Source organism: Stegodyphus dumicola, chromosome 4 (genome assembly GCF_044657685.1).
Source record: "Stegodyphus dumicola isolate Sdum_Otavi_A_Nest chromosome 4, ASM4465768v1".
NCBI classification, from domain to species: domain Eukaryota; kingdom Metazoa; phylum Arthropoda; class Arachnida; order Araneae; family Eresidae; genus Stegodyphus; species Stegodyphus dumicola.
Window position 1 is genome coordinate 74,033,640 of NC_140771.1, and position 22,305 is coordinate 74,055,944.

At 35.7% G+C, this 22,305-nt stretch overlaps 1 protein-coding gene across 1 annotated transcript in view; it reads left to right on the forward strand.

The window, feature by feature from the left end:
• LOC118190400 (paramyosin-like) overlaps positions 1-22,305 on the forward strand; it is a 123,706-nt gene that overhangs the window by 60,799 nt on the left and 40,602 nt on the right. Inside the window, exons 6-9 of the mRNA XM_085815089.1 lie at positions 1,832-2,077; positions 9,833-10,029; positions 12,976-13,108; positions 18,420-18,636. Coding sequence (XP_085671215.1) covers positions 1,832-2,077; positions 9,833-10,029; positions 12,976-13,108; positions 18,420-18,636 — 793 coding nt within the window. The remainder of the gene's footprint in view (positions 1-1,831; positions 2,078-9,832; positions 10,030-12,975; positions 13,109-18,419; positions 18,637-22,305) is intronic.

Genomic DNA, 22,305 nt, shown 5'->3' on the forward strand with positions numbered 1-22,305 from the left:
AAAAGAAATATCAAGAACCTTTCTCAGTGATCATTCCGATCGGGAGTTGAAGCTGGTTTTTAACATATATAGTTTGGTTTATTTGATTATGGCAATGCACTCGAGGGCTATCTACCTGATTGGAGGGATGATTCCGTGTAAGACTTTCTAAGAGAAACTGTCTCGTATACAATGTAACATGGACAGACGGATTATTTAACGTTTCGAAGCGAAATAAAATATGTTTTGCGTGTCTAAAGGAAGCCAAACTAAATGCAAACAATTATTTAAATTCAAACAAGTTAGACTAACATAACCCTAAATAAAGTAAAAAAATACGCAGCCTTACTTTCCGATTACTTACTTTTCGACAAGAATTTCAATTTGAAAATATTTTTCAAGATTTTCAGAAAAATAATAAAAATTTTTGTATTTCAGCAAGTTCATTTACAATCGATACAGATATTACCAATAAATTTTCAAACAGAATGCATAGAGTTGCTATCTGACATTCACCTTAAGGAAAATTTCATTGTTGGAATTTTATAAATCATACCCATCCAGAGACAAATATGCCGCCTTACACAGTCATGCATTATTCATGTCATCATTACTGCAAGAACGCAAATTTGTGAACAACTGTTTTCGAGAGTGAAGCGCATTAAGAGTAAAATTAGAATCAGGATGTTGGATGAACACTTTTGGATTTCCCTGAGAATTGACACCACTGCAACAGAACCAGACACCCAGACACTGGTGCATTAGTTTCTTAAATTCAAGGTCAAATATTGTAATAACTTTATGATTTCTTGTTATATTCTTAATTATAAACATAATTTATAATAAAATTTTAAGTATGCAATATCAAGTACAATGACACAATGTCAAAATAATTCTATATTGCTGTCATTATATTAAAAAAATACTTAATTACTTTTTCTCCTCAGTCATCGTTAGTGCTAAGAAAGAAAAGACTCGCCAAATGAATTGATTAACTCGCTGATTCACTTAAAAGTTTTCTGTTCATGAGCTTTCACATATATATATATATATATATATATATATATATATATAGCACACACTGAGCAAAAGTGAACAGACCTGGTCAGTTTCACACGTTTCTCTCCTAAAGAAGAAATTCAAAAATTTCTTTTAGCTGTAAAATTTGAGGAAACCGGAGGAGCTTCAATGAAACCTACACAATTACGTGATTATTTTATTTGGAATTTCATGACTAGAATTAGAAATAATTTATGTGACACAAAATATCACATCTTTTTCCAGTGTGTGGCCCAGGGAAGCTAAAACTTTAGACACCTCTGCTTTAAACTTTCAAGAACTCTAACTTAAATATTCGTTAAGTCTTTTACATTCTAATAAGAGTTAGGGACAGTATAATTCTATATCATATGAAAATAAGTTAAAACATAAAATATACTTTGCAAATTATCTAAAGTTTTAACCTCTTATTTAATTTGTGGAAGACTGAATTAATTAGAAAGCTTCCTCTCTGCCCTTCACAAATGCACTTCTCCATTTTGCAAATTAATCGGGAATTTGTCAAAGACTCACAATATCTCTAACCTAAGCAAAAACCAAAATTTCAGTCCAATATTAACTTAAAACATACCATTACTGCTTCAATTTGCCAGTGCGGGGCATAAAGAACTACTTAAGCAAAAGCCCTGATTCTTCACGTAGCTAAAACAAAACAACACTCAGAAATTCTAAATTCTTTACAAAATTATGAAACTACAAGACCTAGAGTAAACTTTTATACCTCTTAGAAATGTTAGAGCCAAAAGGTACTTAATCTGATTATAAAATAACGTCCTTTTTACGTCATCTTTAGGTGGCTGCCCAGAAAACGGTCGAGAAGTTGGAAATCACCATCCATGATTTGAATATTCACATCGAGGAGCTCAACCGTCAGGTAACAGAGGTTAGCTCTCAGAGGAGTCGTCTCAGCTCCGAAAATGTGGAACTCATGAAGGAGGTTCAAGAATATAAGGTGCAGCTGGACAACTCTAATCACTTGAAAGGCCAGTTAGCTACTCAGCTAGAAGAGACCAGAAGGAGGCTAGAAGATGAGGAAAGGGTACGTGCAACTGTATAATGTCTAATGTTCTAGTGAATTAATAATTCAGATTTCTTAGAGCTGTTTTACTGAGACACTAAAAATAAATTACTAAAGAAAGAATCTTCTATAGTTTAACCAACACTAAAGAAAGTTCTTTATGTATAACACCTAACTAATGATCTGTAACTGTTAGTTCACTTTCATATGTAAACTTGGTTGGAAAACTTCTAGGAACAGATTCTTTGTCAACACAACATATATCCTCTGAAACAGTTCGCTGAGCTTATGCATATTTCTTGAAGAAGGATCATGATATTTCGCATGCGTGATATCCCACAGATGATGAACAGAAAGAAAGGAATATGCATGAATTTGTTCTTGTATTCTTCCAATCTTTTGCCAGTTGTAAGGTCTCGATGAGATTAGATATATCGTTGTGGGTGAACTTCTAAGGCTACTGTAGTAGTTTACTGAAATACCAATCTCAAAGATGGACACTCTCTTCTAGGACCAGTTGAATTTGGCTGACCAATAATCTATTCATCTAGACATCTTATTTTTGATCATGATAAAATACACTCTTGCTTCAGATGTATGATACACTAGTTTCCTGTTGGTCGTTATAGTTTTCTTATATGCTTATTTCCTCTGTTCCTGCTGTTAAAGCTAGTATGAAACATGTAACACTCTCGAAGTATATATTTTACTTATCCTTATAATAACTGTAAGGATAGGCGACACTGAAATTACGAAAATAAATTACATATTTTTTCATATTGCTCAACAAAATACTTATAGACACTATATGCACTGAAGTGACAAAAGTCATGGGATAGCAATATGCAAATATACAGATGGCAGTAGTATCGCGTAGAAAATGTATAAATGCGAAGTGCTTTGGCAGAGCTTTCATTTGTGTTCAAGTTATTCATGTGAAGAGGCTTTGACGTGATTATGGCCTCACGACGAGAATTAACAGACTTTGAACTCGGAATGGTAGTTGGAGCTAGACGCATGGATCATTCCATTTCGGATATCGTTAGGGAATTCAACATTCCGAGATCCACAATGTCAAGAGTGTGCCGAGAGTATCTAATTTCAGGCATAACATCCCACCATGGACAGCGCAGTGGCCGATCACCTGCACTTAACGACCGAGACCAGCGACGTCTGCGTAGAGTTGTCAATGTTCACAGACAAGCAACACTGCGTCAAATAACCGCAGAAATCAATATGGGACGTACGAGGGACGTGTCCGATAAGACAGTGCGGCGAAATTTGTCTTCCTTGGGCTATACCAGCAGAAGACCGACTCGAGTGCCTTTACTGACAGCCCGACATCGCCTGCAGCAACTTTCGTGGGCTCGTGAGCATATCGGTTGGTCCCTAAACGAATGGAAAACCGTGGCTTGGTCAGATTAGTCACGATTTCTGTTGGTAAGAGCTGATGGTAGGGTTCGAGTGTGGTGCAGATCCCACGAAGCCATGGACCCAAGTTGTCAACAAGGCACTTTTCAAGCTGGTGGTGGTTCCATAATGGTCTGAGCTGTTTTTACGTGGCATGGACTCGGTCCTCTGGTGCAACTGAACCGATCATTGACTGGAAATGGATACCTTCAGCTACTTGGAGATCACTTACAGCCATTCATGGACTTCACGTACTCAAACAACGATGGGTTTTTTATGGATGACAATGCGCCATGTCACCGGACCACAATTGTTCGCAATTGGTTAGAAGAACATTCTGGACAATTCCAGCGAATGATCTGGCCATCTAGATCGCCCGACATGAATCCCATCGAACATTTATGGGACATCATCGAGAGGTCAGTTCGTGCCCAAAACCCTGCACTGTTAACACTTTCACAATTATGGACGTCTATAGAGGCAGCATGGCTCAATATTCCTGCAGGGGACTTCCAACGATTTGTTGAGTCCATGCCACGTCGAGTTGCTGCACTTCGCCGGGCAAAAGGAGGAACGACAAAATATTAGGAGGTATCCCATGACTTTTGTCACTCCAGTGTATGTACAAAGTATTACACATGTTTAAAGAAAAAAATAAATACAAAGTGTGTATAAGCCACGTGTACCCATAAACAGGAATAGCTCTAAATAAGTATTGATAAATATGATGAATGTCTTAAATTCTGAAAACCATTTGCCGGTATAATTATTTATCTATCGGGCAGTAGTATTTTTGTATAATTAGTGTCAAATAAAAAAAAGTTTTGCTTTGAAAAATGGCAATTTATTGACTTTCATCCACAGGCTTATACGGAAGAATTTCATTTGTTAAGTATAGGTTCATATAAACTATTAAAAACGTCAATCAATCACAACCAATCCTTGACAGTCTAATCGAAATAAAGATTACAGATTAGAAATATTGACAAAAGGTTATATATCTGCTGAGATAGCACCGTAACTCAAATTGAAATTTACTAATTACATAATAAAACAATTTGAACTCTCTTGATTACTTTTTAATATAAACAGCCAAGCGGTGTCATAAAATCAAGTTCATCGCTTTCAATGATCATCTGTTTGGTGGTCGTGCGCTTAATGCATGATATAATTAAAGAAAATAAGAGTAGACGATCTCCTATAACAAAAGAATATATTAAGTACTAAATTACAATTTAAATTACATTGCAGAGATCAACGCAGAGCTCGGAACACAGTTCATGCTACCGTCGCGTACAGTTGTCTGACGAGAAGTCTAAGTGAGTAAAGATGTCGCTTTGCTGCTCCGATTAAGAACTGGATTTTACACGTGGCGCCATCTCATGAATAGAAGTTGAAGTATCTGTCGGAACGCCACAGTACTCCCCCCCAAGTACCATCGGTACGTTATAAGTACTTTGAGTTAAATTTAACCTTTCTTCCAGATCTGGTAGTTTTAGGTTGCTCTTTAACGGGATGTAAGCTTTCTTCCGGGAGTGATGTTGATGAGGAAGTTGTTGGATCTTGCATTAGAAATGCTGGTTTGAGACGATCGATTCCAATCACTGATTGTTTGCCATTGCAGATGATGGTGAAATGTTTCGGTGTTCGTTTGACAACTTTGAATGGACCATCGTATGAAGGTGTTAAAGTTGGCTTGATTGCATCGTTGCGCACGAATACGTGCGAAGATGTCTCAAGCGCAGGATGTACAAAATAGCTTGGCTGGTTATGCGAAGATGCTGGGGTTGGCGAGATATTGCTCATGGTCTCACGTAAACGTTGAAGGAATGTTGGAGGGTCGATAACTGGAGTAGATTCTGGGTGAAAGAATTCACCTGGCAGACGGAGGGTTGCACCATATAACATTTCAGCACAAGTGCTACCAATGTCTTCTTTGAATGCTGTGCGAAGACCAAGCAAGACTAGGAGTAAGGCTTCTGTCCAGTGTGTGCTACTGTGGCACTTCAGACCTTGTTTGAGAGATTGGTGAAAGCGTTCCACCATCCCATTTCCAGATGGATGGTATGGTGTTGTGCGAATAGGCGAATGCCAAGAAGAGAGGTGAGGGATGCGAACAAGTGACATTGAAATTGTCGGCCTTGGTCAGTAGTGATGGTGGTAGGCATGCCAAATCTTGAAAGCCACTGGGAGATGAATGCTCGAGCTACAGTTTCAGCGGATATATTTTCAATAGGAATGGCTTCAGGCCATCTTGTGTACCGATCAATACAAGTGAGGAGGTAAGTGTAACCATTTGAAGGAGGCAATGGGCCAACATGGAAGGAGGCAAAGTCCAAGTGCACATGATCAAAACGTCTTGCTGGAAGGTTAAATTGTTGAATGGGGCTGTGAGTGTGACGGGATACTTTACACCGTTGACATCTAATACATGAACGAGTCCATTCTGTGATGTCTTGATTCATTGCTGGCCAGACAAATCTGTTTGCGATCAGCTTTTTGGTGGCACGGATTCCAGGATGTGCCAAATTGTGCAAGGCATTAAACACTTCACGTCTAAAATTGACAGGAATATAGGGACGTATTCTATTGTTCTCTATGTCACAGTAAATTTTAAGCGTTGGATCAATGTGCAGCGGTTGTAAGTGAAGGGAGGTTTGTGGATTTGAGATTAGGTTCTTGAGTTCCTCATCATGCAATTGAGCTTTTGCAATTTCAGAGAAATCTAGGGTAGTGAGGTTGATATTGTTTACCCGAGACAAGGCATCAGCGACACAATTATCAGTACCAGAGACATATCTGATATCTGTACTAAACTGGGCGATGAAATCCAGATGTCGAAGCTGACGAGGAGAACATGAGTCAGAGTTTTTTCTAAAAGCGAAGGTTAATGGTCGATGATCGGTGAAAATGATGAAGTCGTGTCCTTCCAAGTTTTGCCGAAGTATTTAACAGCACAGTACACAGCAAGTAGCTCCCTGTCATATGTGCTGTATTTCCTTTCTGCAGTAGTAAGTTTTCTGGAGAAGAATGCCATTGGGAAAAGTCCTTTAGTGGTATGGGCTTGAAGCACTGCTCTTATGGCCGTGTCAGATGCATCTACCATTATAGAGAGCTGATCACTAGGTGAGTGATAAAAAAGTGTGGCTGCATTTGCCAGATCGTGTTTGCATTGCACGAATGCTGCAGATGCAGATTCAGTCCAAGGGACAGCTCGTCGATCGTTTTTTTTTTTTGCTATTCTTCAGAAACTCATGTAGGCAGGCTTGTGTTTTTGCGGCATTTGGCAGAAAGCGTCGGTAGAAATTTAACATTGCTAGAAAACGCTTCAGTTCAGAGATGGTTTTGGGCTGAGGTAGGTCGTTAATTGCTTTGACTCTTTCCGGTAAAGGTTTGACTTCATTCTGGGTGATAAGACATCCAAGAAAGGAAACTGAGGGTTGACCAAGTACACATTTGGATGGATTTAGTTTTAATCCATGATCTTTAAGGCGAGTGAAAATCTGACGCAGATGTTGAAAATGTTCCTCCGCATCTGTAGATGCAACCAGGATATCATCAAAATATGGGATGCAGAAATCGAGGCCAGACAGTACTTGGTGTATGAAACGCTGAAATGTTTGGCCAGCATTGCGAAGCCCAAATGGCATATATAAGTACTCAAAGAGACCAAATGGTGTAGTCACTGCGGTCTTGGGCACATCTTCAGCATGCACTGGGATCTGATGATATGCTCTGGCAAGATCGAGGGTAGAAAATATGTTTGTCCCATGAAAAAGATGGGTACAGTCTTGGATATGTGGGACTGGATATCTGTCAGGGACTGTGACGGCATTAAGTCGACGATAATCTCCACAAGGCCGCCAGTCACCATTAGACTTTTTAACCATGTGAAGTGGACTGGCCCATGGACTTTTAGATGGGCGAATGGTTCCCTGTGCTAGCATGAATTCAAATTTTTTGCGAGCAGCTTTTAGCATCTCTGGAGAAAGACGACGAGGCTTGGAAAATACAGGTGGGCCATGTGTTTCAATGTGATGATACACTTCTGGCTGATGAGTATGCTGCCCTGATTTGGGTGGGTTTAAAATGTCAGGGAATTCTGCTAATAACTGATGAAACCGTGTGCTGCCCGATACAACACTTATGTTGGTAGGTACGTTCGATATGTGAGAAGCTTGGCCCTGTGATGTCAACTGAGTTGTAGCATCAATTAAGCAATTATTCTTGACATCCACTAGAAGGTGGAAATGTGTCAAGAAGTCGACACCAATAATTGCTTGAGTTACATCCGCAATAATAAAAGGCCACTTGAAAGTCCGGCGCAAGTTTAAATCAAGTGTCAATAGTTTGGTGCCGTAGGTTGCAATTTGGGTACCATTGGCTGCATACAGTACAAGTTTATTAAGTTGGTGAGCATTTGTTTTAGTTCTCGGGAGCACTGATATGTCAGCTCCAGTATCTTATAGAAAACATGACTGAGTTGAACGATCAACCAGTACTATTCTGTCGATGTGGCGGACATTCTGTTGGCCAGCAGAAGACCGCCCATTTAGTTTCCCGCTTGTTCAAAAGTGCATGGAGGGGCACACTTGCGAGCTTGAGCGCCAAAATTCATATGATAAAAACATATGCCACTTGTGGGTTCTTTGTACTGCGTTCGAGTATTGTGACGAGATCGACTCCTGCTTCAGGCACGAAATTTATTACGTGGGCCCTACTGGAAGGTGCAGCATTAGCAGCACTGACATAAGCTGGAGTAACAAGTTCATTAATTTTGTCAGCCATTGCTGCTAAACGGGTTAGATCTTCATTGGAAGCAGCAAGAATTATTTGTATGTTATTAGGGAGACGCGAAAGCCATAGTGACTTCAACAAGTCGTCACTAAAATGGCTTCCTGCCAGATCACGCATTCGTGACAGCAAGTATGAAGGTCGCTGATCTCCAAGTTCAAGTCCTTGTAGTAAAGTACGTATTTTTGAAGATTCACTTTCTGAATAGATTTCAATGAGCCGCTGTTTCAGTTTGGAGTATTTATCACAATCAGGTGGTTTGAGAATTAAGTCATGCACTGAATTCAGAATATCAGACTCAATTGCTGCATTAAATATGAATTTTGTAGAATCCTTACTAATGCGAGCGATAGAAAATTGTGCTTCGATCTGAGCGAACCACAATGAAGGATTATTTTTCCAGAAAGGCGGTGGCTTCACCACAACGCGTGTGATTTGTGGCTCTGGTGGAATATCGTCGGGCATACTGATAGATAATTTTTACTTTAATTAATAAACACTTAACAGCACAAATATTGTAGCATGAGGATACACTATTGATATTTTACCATGATAACAATAAATATTTTAACCATGCAGAAAAAAATTTACGTAACGATACACAAATAAGACAGGGTCAGCAATTACACACACAAATAATATTTTACCGAAATGCATTTGAAAAGAAACCCTTATTTGAGAAAAAAAAAATGATGCGTTCATTTTGTATTGCGCACACACAAAATCACCACTTCACACTGCTAAGGCACTTTCGAAGGAAAAAGGAAATCACTCCTGTAGCACATGGGAAAAAAATTCACTACTTTCGAATACTGAGGGAAGAATTTTGCCGTAGCAGGTTGCAGAAAAATTACTGATGTAGCATATTTAGCGAAAATCACTATTGTATCACATTTGTCACAAAAGTTGAATGATCGAAGAATTATTGCACGACTGGCGAAGTCAGCGGAACGGAACAGATCACATTGATGATTTGCTGAAGCTCCTTGCGATGATATGCACGACTTTGAAAAAAACACAAGCAATATATATCAATACTTCTAAAAATAATTGAAGGGGTACGTTGTAGCATACGTTTAATGTCCATATTCGTTGTTATTTTTAGTCAGTTCTTCAGAATGCCTTGGATGCACGTGGCTTAGGGTCGTTGAAAATCCATTGTCAGTAGCGTGCTCAGTCAAAAGGTCACCACTTTTGGTGGTCGTGTGCTTAATGCATGATATAATTAAAGAAAATAAGAGTAGACGATCTCCTATAACAAAAGAATATATTAAGTACTAAATTACAATTTAAATTACATTGCAGAGATCAACGCAGAGCTCGGAACACAGAGCTCGGAACGCAGAGCTCAGAACACGCAGAGCTACCGTCGCGTACAGTTGTCTGACGAGAAGTCTGAGTGAGTAAAGATGTCGCTTTGCTGCTCCGATTAAGAACTGGATTTTACACGTGGCGCCATCTCATGAATAGAAGTTGAAGTATCTGTCGGAACGCCACATCTGTAATACATCCAGTTCACGCAATGCGCACTCATTTCGCTATCTTAATAATTCATATTTTCATTTCTCGCAGAGGCGTCAGGCTCTGGAGCAGCACTCCCACACACTGGAGGTCGAAGTGGAGAGCCTGAAGACCCAACTGGACGAGGAGTCCGAGGCTAGGTTGGACTTGGAACGTCAACTCTCCAAGGCCAATGGAGAAGCCGCTACCTGGAAGTCCAAATATGAAGCTGAATGCCAATCACATGCCGATGAAGTGGACGAACTCAGGTAAAAGATGCAAATTTTTTAATACAAAACTCTATTGAAAAGATTACTAGCAATCTTTCATCCTTAAGACGACATTTGCTTAAAATACCACGAAGAATTAAGTATTTCATTAAAAAGACCTAAGTTTAGACTATTTTTGTTCTGAATTTTTAAAGAATCTTCAAGCTTCGTTATGACTGTCTTCTATTTACAATCGTTTTTTCAGCATCTGGTGAGTTAATGAAATGTTTAAAAATTTTGAACAATCGGATGGCAAAAATAATTGCTTTGTAATTCTTGAGCATCAATTTAGTCTCAGGGCTATAATAGTAAACGTATTACTTTAAATATTGATATGCACGCGTGAAGCTTGGGCATTTTGTAAGTAGATGCATAATATTCTGAAGATTGATGAAGCAAATTAATATACAATGTTTTTCAGCACATATGACAGTTTCTTGAAGACAGATCTGTCTTCAAGCACAGATCATCCGTAAAAGGGCACTCAGATTTGTATCAACAGCTACCGTGATACCACAAACATCCTATGAAGGATTGTGGATTAATTTGTGGGAGCCAAATTATCTAATGATCATCCATGAGATTCTATGAGATCGTATGGCCAATATGATCCTCACGTGTGGTCAATATGGTATTCATCATAAGACCTTAGAAATTCCGTGAAAATTCATGGCTCTTATCTTGGCTTCTTATAAGACCACAGACATTCGACCAGACCACTTATATCATCCCATGGTCTTCCACAGACCACAAGCATTCTGGAAAATCTTACAACTAGTGAGACTTTCCAATAAAACCACAGGCATCGCATGAAATCTCATGGCTTATATCATGGACTCTCATAAGACTACAGACTACCCATGAGCCTTCTGGCATTATCTCATGGTCTATATGGTACCCCAGGACTTTCTTGAGACTTAACGTCGCAGTTTTGGACCAAGAAGCTCTTTAAATAAACTAGAAGTTGTCCCTGCTCTAATATAAAATTTTGTAAAGACCGCAGTGGGACTCAAAACGAGACTTGTAAAATAATGAAATACATTCTTCTACTGTGTATGCTCCAGACGTTTTGTTTTTGAACATCTGAAAAAGAAAGTTCTTTCTTTAAATGAAGCTCTTCAAATTTTTTATCAAACGAAGCATTTACTCTTACTTATTAGTAATATTTCCTATAGTGTTTGCACCTGAAGGAATATTCGAGAATATGAACTTTTCAAATTTCTTCTCATTATCAATATGGAAATACTACACATTTAATTATTATCGCATCTGTATCCCGAAAAGTTGATATATCAAATTAGATGAGTGCATGATGTAAAAATTAGCAGATTTGTAGCACTTTATTTGATTTCGACAGCATTTTCTTTACAGATCTCTATTATTACAGACTAAATTTCATTCGATTTTTCCTTTTGATCATATTTTGTATTTTTATACTTTATATATTTTGTTAATATCTTTCATTTTTATACATTTGCTATTAAGAATTTACTGGTAGTGTTTTATGTCAACTATTCCATGAATCTGAGGCAAACTACATAACATACACATTTATATGTTTGCGTTTCAGATTTCATTTCCATATTGTTCAATATTTATGTGCTGAATAGTTTTAAGCCCTGTTTTCTAAATTATTCAGTGACAGTACAGTTACGATTAACTACAGTGAACGAAAGAGTGATTAAATAATTGGGAGTAACGGATATCCAGAAATACCGAACAGATCACTCAACAAAACCAGTCAAAGAAAAAATTAGATTTTAATACAGATTTCGGCTCAGTAAAAGACCTACATCAGCAGCTGAAGAGCGTATATTAACCCTTTAGATACGACAGGTGACTCTCTCTTACTAAATTACTGAATCTCTGTTACTGCTTGAATTTGGTACGGTAAATCGAGAGGCGACTCCGGTCACCACTCGGTTTGACGGACTACCCACTCGGTTTGACGGGTAGTCGGTTTGACGAGAGGCAATGATGTTTTTTCGGTTTATTTTGGGCAATATCGCTTCATGAGTGTATTCAGTAATACATGCACATACAACAATTGCCAATCTTTGTCTTAAGCAGGTGTTTTTTAGATTTATTATTATATATGTTAGCTCGAATTCGACAATCGTGGCAACAGGAATATTATTTTCAAAGTTACGGAGCCCAATAAGCATGGAATACGATGAAGGAACCAGTTCAAGTGAAGATGAGTTCGATCGTTGTTTGATGAAAAACGAAATTAAGTTTATGTATAGATTACTTTACGATAGAGAGGAGAAAAGCAGTGATGAAGATAGCGGTGAAGTAAGGGGTATGAGAAGACGAAAAATGAATGTAATAGACAGTGAATGTGAAAGCGACAGTGATTCCAGTGAGGAGACAGGAAACAAGCAAAGTAGCCGAAGAAATCCTGCAAAGAATACCGTTTGAATTCGGTGAAAGAGCTGCAGGACCGCAAATATCTCGACACATAAAAAAAGCATTAGATTTCTATGAAATCATTTTATGTTAGCTGTAAGAACTTTACTAAATATGCTAAAAATTGTTTCAAGTTGCTGGTTCGCCCAAGCAAAAAAGTACTCAAAGATTATAAAATCTTTCGTTACAAGTTATAAAGACATTCATTATAACATGATTTTTGTTTACGATACGAGAGGATATGATTTTTGTTTACGATTTTGTACTCCTTTCAGCTGTACAAAATGCGCATTAAAATAATTATATAATTTTACTTTCTGTATCCAGGATAAGTAAATTATTTTGTTGAGCAGTACAGACAGACCTATTACGATTTCTATTGCACTGTATAAAAACTGTGCAGTAGAACAGAATATATTATGGGAAAACAAGGAATTTTATTTAAGAGATCAGGTGTGAGAGAAAGAAAAATTAAAATGAGACTTTATCAGAGGAAAAACCGAGCAAATTTAAAACTTATATATTTTCAATTTTTAGGCGTCGCCTGGCTCAGAAGACAGCTGAATATGAGGAACAACTTCAGGCACTCCTCAACAAATGTAGCGCACTGGAGAAACATAAATCCAGACTACAGAGCGAAGTCGAAGTCCTTATCATGGATTTGGAGAAGGTAAGAAAAGCAGATACATTTTTCAATAAAAATAAGCGCATGAAATATTAGTCATTTCACAAAATGCTGAGTATTGTGAAAATTCTAATAATTTTCAATGTATGCAATGCACATTATTGCACATGATAAATTATAAAATTGCATTTACGTTTGCTAAGATTAACTTTAACTGATAATAATTACAATAGCAAACTGAGAAAAAGTTATGTATAATATAGTAAGTTAAGCATGTAATTTATACGATTTTGACTGATACGATTAATGGAATTTTGCGACTGTCATTGGTAATTATGAAGTAAATCAGACAGGAGTAACAATAATTAGATACGAGTATATCTCATGCAAATAATGAATAATTTTCTAGTAAATTCAATAACAGTAATACAGAAGGTCGTTAGCAATTTATGAAAACGATTTTATATTTAAATCTTCTGGTTAGCATTTTGAGATAAAAATTTGACATTTTCAATTTAATTGTCTGTTGCTATTTGGTTTTGATTATAATTCATAGTAAGAGATTTATTTTGGAAGTGGTCCTAAAATTGATAGATGGCTAGAAAGTTACGTAAATACATTTTTCGAAGAAAAATATTCTTATGAGCAAATTGCAAAGCAGTATAAAATTCGAGGTTATTGTATTTCAAATAAACGTATATTTAATATCAATATGAAAGGAAAAAATAGTCAAGCTGAAATTAAAAAACAAAAAATGGTCGCATATCCTAAGACCGTTTGAACGCGAGTAAGTATTGAGCATGTAACGTCGCTAATCTTGAAGGATAATCCACCGACTCAAAGTTCCATATCCTCGGAACTAGTTATGTCGTCTGGTACTGTAATCAAAAATCATTCATAAAGATTGGAAGTTAAAATAAGATGTTTAAACCTAAAGTTCATCTGTTTCTGCAAAAGATATTGGGTAAATGTAAACAAATTATATAGAAAACACCAAGTTGCTGACAAATGCAAATTTGTGATAATGCTGGATGAAGCATGGCTATATTTAAGTGAATGTAGTGAAAACAATATCAATTTTCGATTGCTCACCTGACGAAAATGACCATACAAAACAGAAAAGTTCCCAACGAGATTCTTGATAGTTGTATAGGATTTTGTTACAAAGGTAAATTAAAACTTAAAAAAGTCTCAAGTAAAACTAAAATAAATTTTACTATTAGCAGAACATTTTATAACTAATTTTTGAAGAAACTATTTCAGCGTTATATGGAAAAGAAATTAGCTTTGTACGGATAAAGCCTCTAGTCAAACATGTCTAAGTCAACTGACACTTATTTCGCGCTTCTTCTGTGGACTTTTGCGCTTTTGGTTTACTAAAGCGAGACTTGGTAAGCGGCTCTCAGGAACACTAAATGGAATTTGGAAAACAACCCATCATTTTTGGAATATTCTGTACACTTGATTGTATATACAGTACATATACAGTAATTTAATTCTGAAATATGAAATAAATACTGCGTAATTTTCCTAATTTTTAGACAGGAACCTTGCATTCACTTTCCTAGGCAAAAAATGTTTTTTCAAATAATGACAGGCAAAACATTAAAATCTCAACTACTCTTCGTTTAGTTTTTTTACGATGTAGAGACATTAGGTATATTTTTGAAGGCAGGTGCGATGAAAAATTAGCAACGCCTTCGCCGGGAATTGAACCACAGACCTCTGGAATACCGGCCCAGCGTGCAGAACCACTACACCACGAAGGCACGCTAGGAAGGCGCGAGAAATACCTTATAAAGATAATAAAGATTCCAAAAAGCATTATAAAGTCCTCGTAAATGCATCATTAACAACACTTCAAATATTAAAATGATGTTCAGACTGTGTCCATATAACAGCGGAAAACTTTGGAATTAATGCTTGCAGGGAAATTTTCATTAAGACACCTAAAATTCTGAGAGTTTTCTTTATAAACGTATTTTCATGTGATCTTAATGAAAATCAGCTAAAAAAAAATGTGAATTGTTTACAATCAGTCCAACACCCTGGAATGCAAAATTTAACTCTAGCTCCTACTTGTCGAACGTGTAGACCTAATGTTTAACTTAGCTACCAAAGTACTTGAGTATTAAGGCGCGTTATCAATTGCAAGAGAAAAAGGACTATGTTATTCTGACTAATCTCACTTGTCTGATCTAATCAGAATACGTCCACGAATTTTAACGTGGCAAGGAGTGAAAGAAGGTTGCGACTGTCATTGGTAATGAACCTCAGGCACCATATAGGTGACATTATGCCTAGTTCCGCCCTAGTTTTGAAGGAGGGCACCCTGGATAACAGGTTGGGAGTCTCCTACCCTTCCTAGCCTACCACTAAACCACTCTAGAGGGCATTCCGTTCGCCGTATATTTTGCATTATGCATTTAAATATCCATGTCTTCTCCGAGATTCGAATATGAGCCCTTTGGTACCTTAGTCAGCATCACTAAGCACTATACCTTCTGGTATTGTGCTTAGTGATGCTGACTAAGGTACAAATAATAATAGTGAAACAAGTGAAAAATATAGTGAAATCATTGTTTTCGATCGAGTTTAAAATTAATAGAAAAGCAAATTATGAAAATTTTACTAAATTATGAACACATACAATAATTGCTGAAACTTCAGCAACTTAACCATATTTACTATAATATTTCCCCCTTTTTCCTATTAATTTTACTGCTAGAAAACTGGAAGGAAAAAACTAACGGTTATAAGATATCTGAAGAGACGGCTTAACAAATTCCTTGATTCTTTCGAGTTACCTCGTGATGAGAAAATCATCACGCAGAAATCTGCTCGAATGTACTTGATATCTTTACACGCTTAACATACAAATATGATTAGCTCGAGCGCCAGAAGTAAATGCCATCCTTTCACATTGCAAAGCATATTTTCTTCCCTTGCTCCATCAAAGCAACCGCTAGCAGTCAGCGCTATAAAAGAAGTGATCACAGGAATTTTCAACTTCAGGGAGTTCAACAAAACTTCCCTTTACGTTTGGAATGCTTGCATCGCTTTAAAAGTTAGTGTCGACACCGGAGGGTTGAGATTATCCACAATAAGGCTCCCTACTTCGCAGAAAGCGGGAGGAATGCACTGCCAGATAGGAAAACTAAATAAATTTGAAGCTGACTACAAAAGTTTTCAGACCAATTTTTACTGTGACTGCTTACCACTCAGAATGAAAGTAACAAATCTCGCAATGATTTAGCTTAAACCACAAATTAAATAAAACAAGAATACTTAATATTGTTCTCACGTAAACGAAGTTCTTTAAAACGTCTTAATGGGCTTAACATTTAGTATTTTAACACTAAACCTGTAGTATTTTAAAGGTCAGTAGTTTTTCATTAAAACTTACAGAAATTCTGAGAAAAATACGAAAAATACAAAATAATATCGATCGAAGATATCCATATAGTTCACTATATCCGATTTTTATACTTTTAAGAGTTCGAAGTATAAAATAGCATTAAGTGTATTGAAAATTAGAGGGCCAAAAGGATCATTCGTTCGTCATTCATCATTATCAAAAGGATCATTCAAAAGGATCTTTCGAGGGCTCGTTAGAGCGGAGTTCGACTGTATTCCATGATGTATGAAAGTTCAATGAATTCGATTGAGTACTTTTTTATTTGTTTTCTTAACTTTTGTTCTTGCTAAAACCATTAACAAATATGAACGAAAGTGATGCGAATTGCGCCAGAGTACTCATGGAGTCCTAAGTTAGCTAATTAAGTGTGTAAATGATAAATCTGATCACTTGTAACACATATTATGATTGAAAAGACCGTAAAGATTAGAGACTGTAATGAGTGTAATAACTGTAACATCTAATAACACAATTCCGAATTCTGCTCGAAATTCAAATGTAAAGACACCGCTCCAAATTTTGTCTTCCGGAAGTACAACTGTTAAAACATCATAGTAATTGTCTGTAAAATAACAGTTTTCAAGATTGGTAAAATTCCAATACATGTATGTTCCAGTTCCACTATGGTTGGCTGGGCAGTACTTAACTTTCCACTGCCTGAACATATTGGTTTGAAGCAGTGAGCCGTCCAGTCAGTAGTATAAAAAAAAACTGAATTCTTTCAGATTTTATATTATACCCAAAAGGGCGTTTTTTAACGTTTTGTGCGTCGCCTTTATTTATTAAATGTCATATTCGTCCCTCTTAAATCATAAAGTTCAATTCAAAAGCAATACCATAAAATATTTAGAAATAGCATATCTTTAGAATTTCCGATCACAGTCTCGCGCTCTGGAGATAATTTTTTTTTTTCGTACAATGTTTCCTGCTCGCTTTGAAACCAGTGAGTTTATTAATTAAACCGTTGAGTTTATTAATTAAAAATTTGAAACCGTTGAGTTTATTAATTAAAAATTCCGTTGAGTTGAACCGTTGAGTTCTTTTTCGTTACTTTGAAACCGTTGAGTTTATTAATTAAAAATTCGTTAAAGTTTTACAAAATATAAAATAGTAATAAAGCGAATTGTAAATTTGGGCTTCCAGATGCCCATATTCAAATAGAGGATTACGTTATTCAAAGTTTGGTGTTTCTAAGTTGGTTTTTCACAATGCGAGAAACATATATACATTCATACAGATTCTTCATTACTTAGGTTTTTTAAAACATAATGCAGGGCTCTAATATTTGGTGGCAACAATATTTGGCCATTGTACAGTGGACGACGCAAAATGCCAAAATAAAGTTAATAGCCCTTTTGGACAAATTGCCCTTTTGGGCTAAAAAATGAAAACTAAAACTTTCTACTTCACATTTGGACATCAGTGGTAACATTCTTAACTGCAGAATACGAATTTTCACGAATGAAAGGTTAACATTGCCTTAATATTGTAAGAAATATTTCAGTTGTTATAAGTATAAGTTGAAATATATTCATTCTTCATTTAAAAATAAAAGACTACGCCAAACTAAACGCAACAACCTTGACTTTAGCGTAGATTTAATGTCGAGATCTCAGTCGCTTTCGAGGGCAAACAGATACAGGTCCATCTTCGTCAGGAGCAAAGAAATCTGCAAGATTGAGGTAATCTGCAAGTTAACAGATTTCTTTGCTCCTGACGAAGACGGACTTGTACCTGTTTGCCCTCAAAATCGACCTAACTCTACGCTAAACTCAAAATTGTTGTATTACTAACTTTATGTTTCACTTAACGTGTTTCTCTCCTGTTTTTAAAAGACTAACAGCTCTGATAACCTGAAATCAAATTGCTGACAAGCTATTTGTGAAAGAAATAATTACTTGAAATAATTTCGAATATTATTATCTTATTCCTTTTAAGGCTACCACGCATGCTCAGAACCTGGAAAAACGTTGCTCGCAGTTAGAAAAGGTGAACCACGATCTCAAGTCGAAAGTAGATGAGTTAATTGCTCTTTTGGAACAAGCCCAGAGGGACTTCAGGGCTAAAGTAGCAGAACTACAAAAACTGCAACACGATTTCGATAAGCTCAAGGACCAGAAGGATGCTTTGGCCAGAGAGAATAAGAAACTGTCTGGTAAGAGAGCTAGTCTAAATGCACATTTCTATACAGACTTAACATTTAAAAGCCGTTAACTATATAACATTTTCTCCAACTTTTTTATTAAATTTGATTTATATCACTAAGAAATTTAAACAAAAGTAAGGGAATACGGCACTAAAAGTAAATTAACAGCATTTCCTTGCCTATTATCTCCCCCCTTTTTGTACTAATTTTATCGTTCAAAAATCGAGAGCGAAAAGTTACATGAATAATTTAATTTCTGAAGAATGCAGTTACAGTAGCAAATAAAACGTAACTACAGGTAATTATCACAATATTGTTTTTTTAAAAGAAACCTACATTCCAGTAAAAATATAAAGTAATATTAACACTGCAATGTTTTTAAAAAATATCTTCATTTCTACTTCTCTGTAACAAGAATCTCGCCCTTTCTTCTTGTTGTCTCTTTAGCTCCTTAGGCCTCAAATCATCCTAAATAATTAGAGCAGGTGAATGCGGGGCTGACTCGGTGAAATAGTTGGCGGAATGCCAGTTGGCTTATACTTCGCATGTGATGGGTTGGTTCTCGTATTAGGCTAGTATAATGTTTAACACAGGACATACGACCACTAAATCAGGCTTCCGATCTAAGGTCTAAACTAAACGGAATTAAAGCCTGCTCAGTGGAGGGAACCTATTCTAGCAGCCACCACTGCCAGGGTAAGGCTGGAAGATCAGCGATATTTATTGTAATCATTGCAAAAGTACAGTTAAGTCAGTAAAATAATTATCATTGATAACTTTGAACGTAGTGCATCAAATATATTTAAATGTAAAATATTGCTTAATATTTAATACAATACAATATACAATATTAATAGTAAATGTTAAATTACAGTATTAATAGTAAATGTTGCAAAATATAGCTAAATACTGAATACTTAATGTTTAATATAATATTATTTAAAACAATAGTTATGTTTTACATAATACAATATTATTGTAACCTAATTTTGAAATCAACTTATGCAACCCAAATATATAACAACCAATTTAGGAATCATGTACGGCATACTAAAGAAAAGGAAACTATTTACAATATATACAGCAAACACAATACAAAACACAGTACAGGAAACACAATATATGCTCTATAAATGCACATAATACAATATGTGCTTACATGAACACAATATAACAATATATGCTCGATCTATACACAAACACAATATAGCAATATATTCTCGATATATACACAAACACAACATAACAATATTTATACAACAAGCACAATACATAAATCAAATAAAATATATTATAACGTAAATAGTAGCTAGAGCACCAAAAAGTAGTGCAATTAGATTTGTAATTCAGATGTCAACAAAGAAATAATATTTTTGTATAGCTACATTTTCTTATTTTTATTTTGTCTAGCAATGCTTAGATAATATTATTACATTGATACATTGTTGTAAATAAGCCATTCTATTTGTTTCCTCTTAATAAGTTATTTAAGTCAACCCATGTAGTAATATAAAATTTTCAAATATAGAATAATAGACAAAATATATTATTATATTGTTGCGTTTTGATACTGTTACATTAGTGTCTTCTAAGTTATTAATCTTAAATCAATTAATTATAAGTCAGAGTGAGTCAACTAATTTGATATTATCTAGTTGCATATTCAATGTACTAAAGACATATACAATATACAATATACTAAAGAGGGTAACATTTTACAATAACAAAACATTATTAATAGCAACTTATCATTGTAAATTATATTGAAGACATTGCATTGTCTTTTAACTTTACCAAAGAGAGAGGTTTGTTCTCGATTCGCATTTCGTAGATGTTGTCGGAGTTCTACTTTGGTTCTAGCTAGGTTCGACATAGCCTTGACCTTACTAAGATTGTTGCAATCTAAGTCATTTCTATTTTATTTATTGTGCCCCGTGCAATTAATACAGTTCGGATTGTATTGGCAGTTTTTAATAAGACGGTTGTGCATTCGCACACTGAATGGTACACAAACATCTCATTAAAAATTGAGAAGATAATCCGTCCTGTATTACCTACACTTGCACATTGAGTAGTGATTGGTTGTTCAATGCGCCAGAGGGTGAGCAAAGCTGCATCCTCTTTCGAAGTGGATGCTGCTTTGAAATTTCGACTTATTTAGGTCCAAAATTTTGGCAATTGTAACAACGTAGGATGCGTAAGAAGTTTCGAAAAGGACAAGAATTGAATCCTTAATGTAAACGTCCTTGTGAGCCTAATTTTTATGGTATTCTGTTTTCAAGTTTACTATCCAGTTATTAGTGGAATCCGGGGGATGCAGAGGGGTTGTAAGTTCTATTGCATCTTCTTGATTAGGTGGTAGAAGTGATTCAAAAGTAGAGATTAAGTCTTCCGAAGTAAATTCAGTAAGAACTCTAACCACTATGATCGAATACCTTAACGGTTTTGCTTCTCTTGTTTTGTTTAAATACTTAAGAGTCTTGTCGGAGGTGACAGAGCTCTTTATTTTTGTAATGTTATTTTTAGAAGCACAATCTATTAGCAAATCATGTGATCTTGTTGTCTGATTTGTTGTATTGGTGCTCCAAGTTTGAGGAGATTAATTTTGATGCTAAATGTTTTGGATGTTATTGGGAGTAATTTTTTTGATCATTTGATGAAATATTTAATACATTTTCCGAAGGCTTTAGTTGAGAGTGCAATTTTCGTTTCTTCCTTTGAACTGAAATATGTCGTTTCCCATAGATTCTCCCCATTTATTGCAGATGACTGAATTTCTGAAGACGTAGGAGATAAAACAAACGTAGATACGATGTCTTTGTGATGGCCAACATGGAAAGTTACTGGAGTCTCTCTATTTTAATCTCAAAATTAGTGGTATCCGTCTGGGTATTTTTATGCTCTCTAAGTAAACAGCTTAAAGCAGTGGTTGTTTCCTTTTTAACAAAACTGAAACACGAAAAATCAGTCATTGCCTTTTTTTCTTCTAAACCGTCAGCTGTGATAGCACATTTTTGAACATTATCACTGATAGACCTTAACATACGAACCATCGACTCACGATTCTGATAAATAGCTATCATTTGATCTTTAGTAGCTATCATTCGATCTTTAGCAAAAAGAACCTATTGAATTGCATGAAGAAATTTGAAAAGCCTTTTGGTATCCTTTTGACTGAATTTAATAGTGCTTTGAGAGCTTTTGAATTTATTTTGAAAATAGACAAATTCTCTACAAAAATCGGCTAGGCTCTCATTGCTATTTTTACTAGTTACTCTTTTAGACGATACTGGTATGTAAAGAGGAAGCCTTTTAAGTTTGTTTAAATATAATTTTTAAATGAATACTATTATTATTACTGTGCTAATAAAGTTGCATACACGGAAATATTTAGAATCCGATGGAAAAATACTATTTTAATATCTATTAAAGGGTAGAAAGTGTCGGGTACTATTGTCGTAAATTTAATTTATTAATACTTTAAAAATACACTTATATTCTTTCCAATATTATTTCTAAAAGTATAAAAGCGATTGTTAACCATTGTTGTAAAAATAAGATTGATATCTAATATGAATACTATTTTATGTATGAATTACTTATGTTTAGTTACATTGCTCATGGGTTTAGTTATTAATACTGCTTGAGACTGTTTAATACTGATTTCAATGTTTTCTT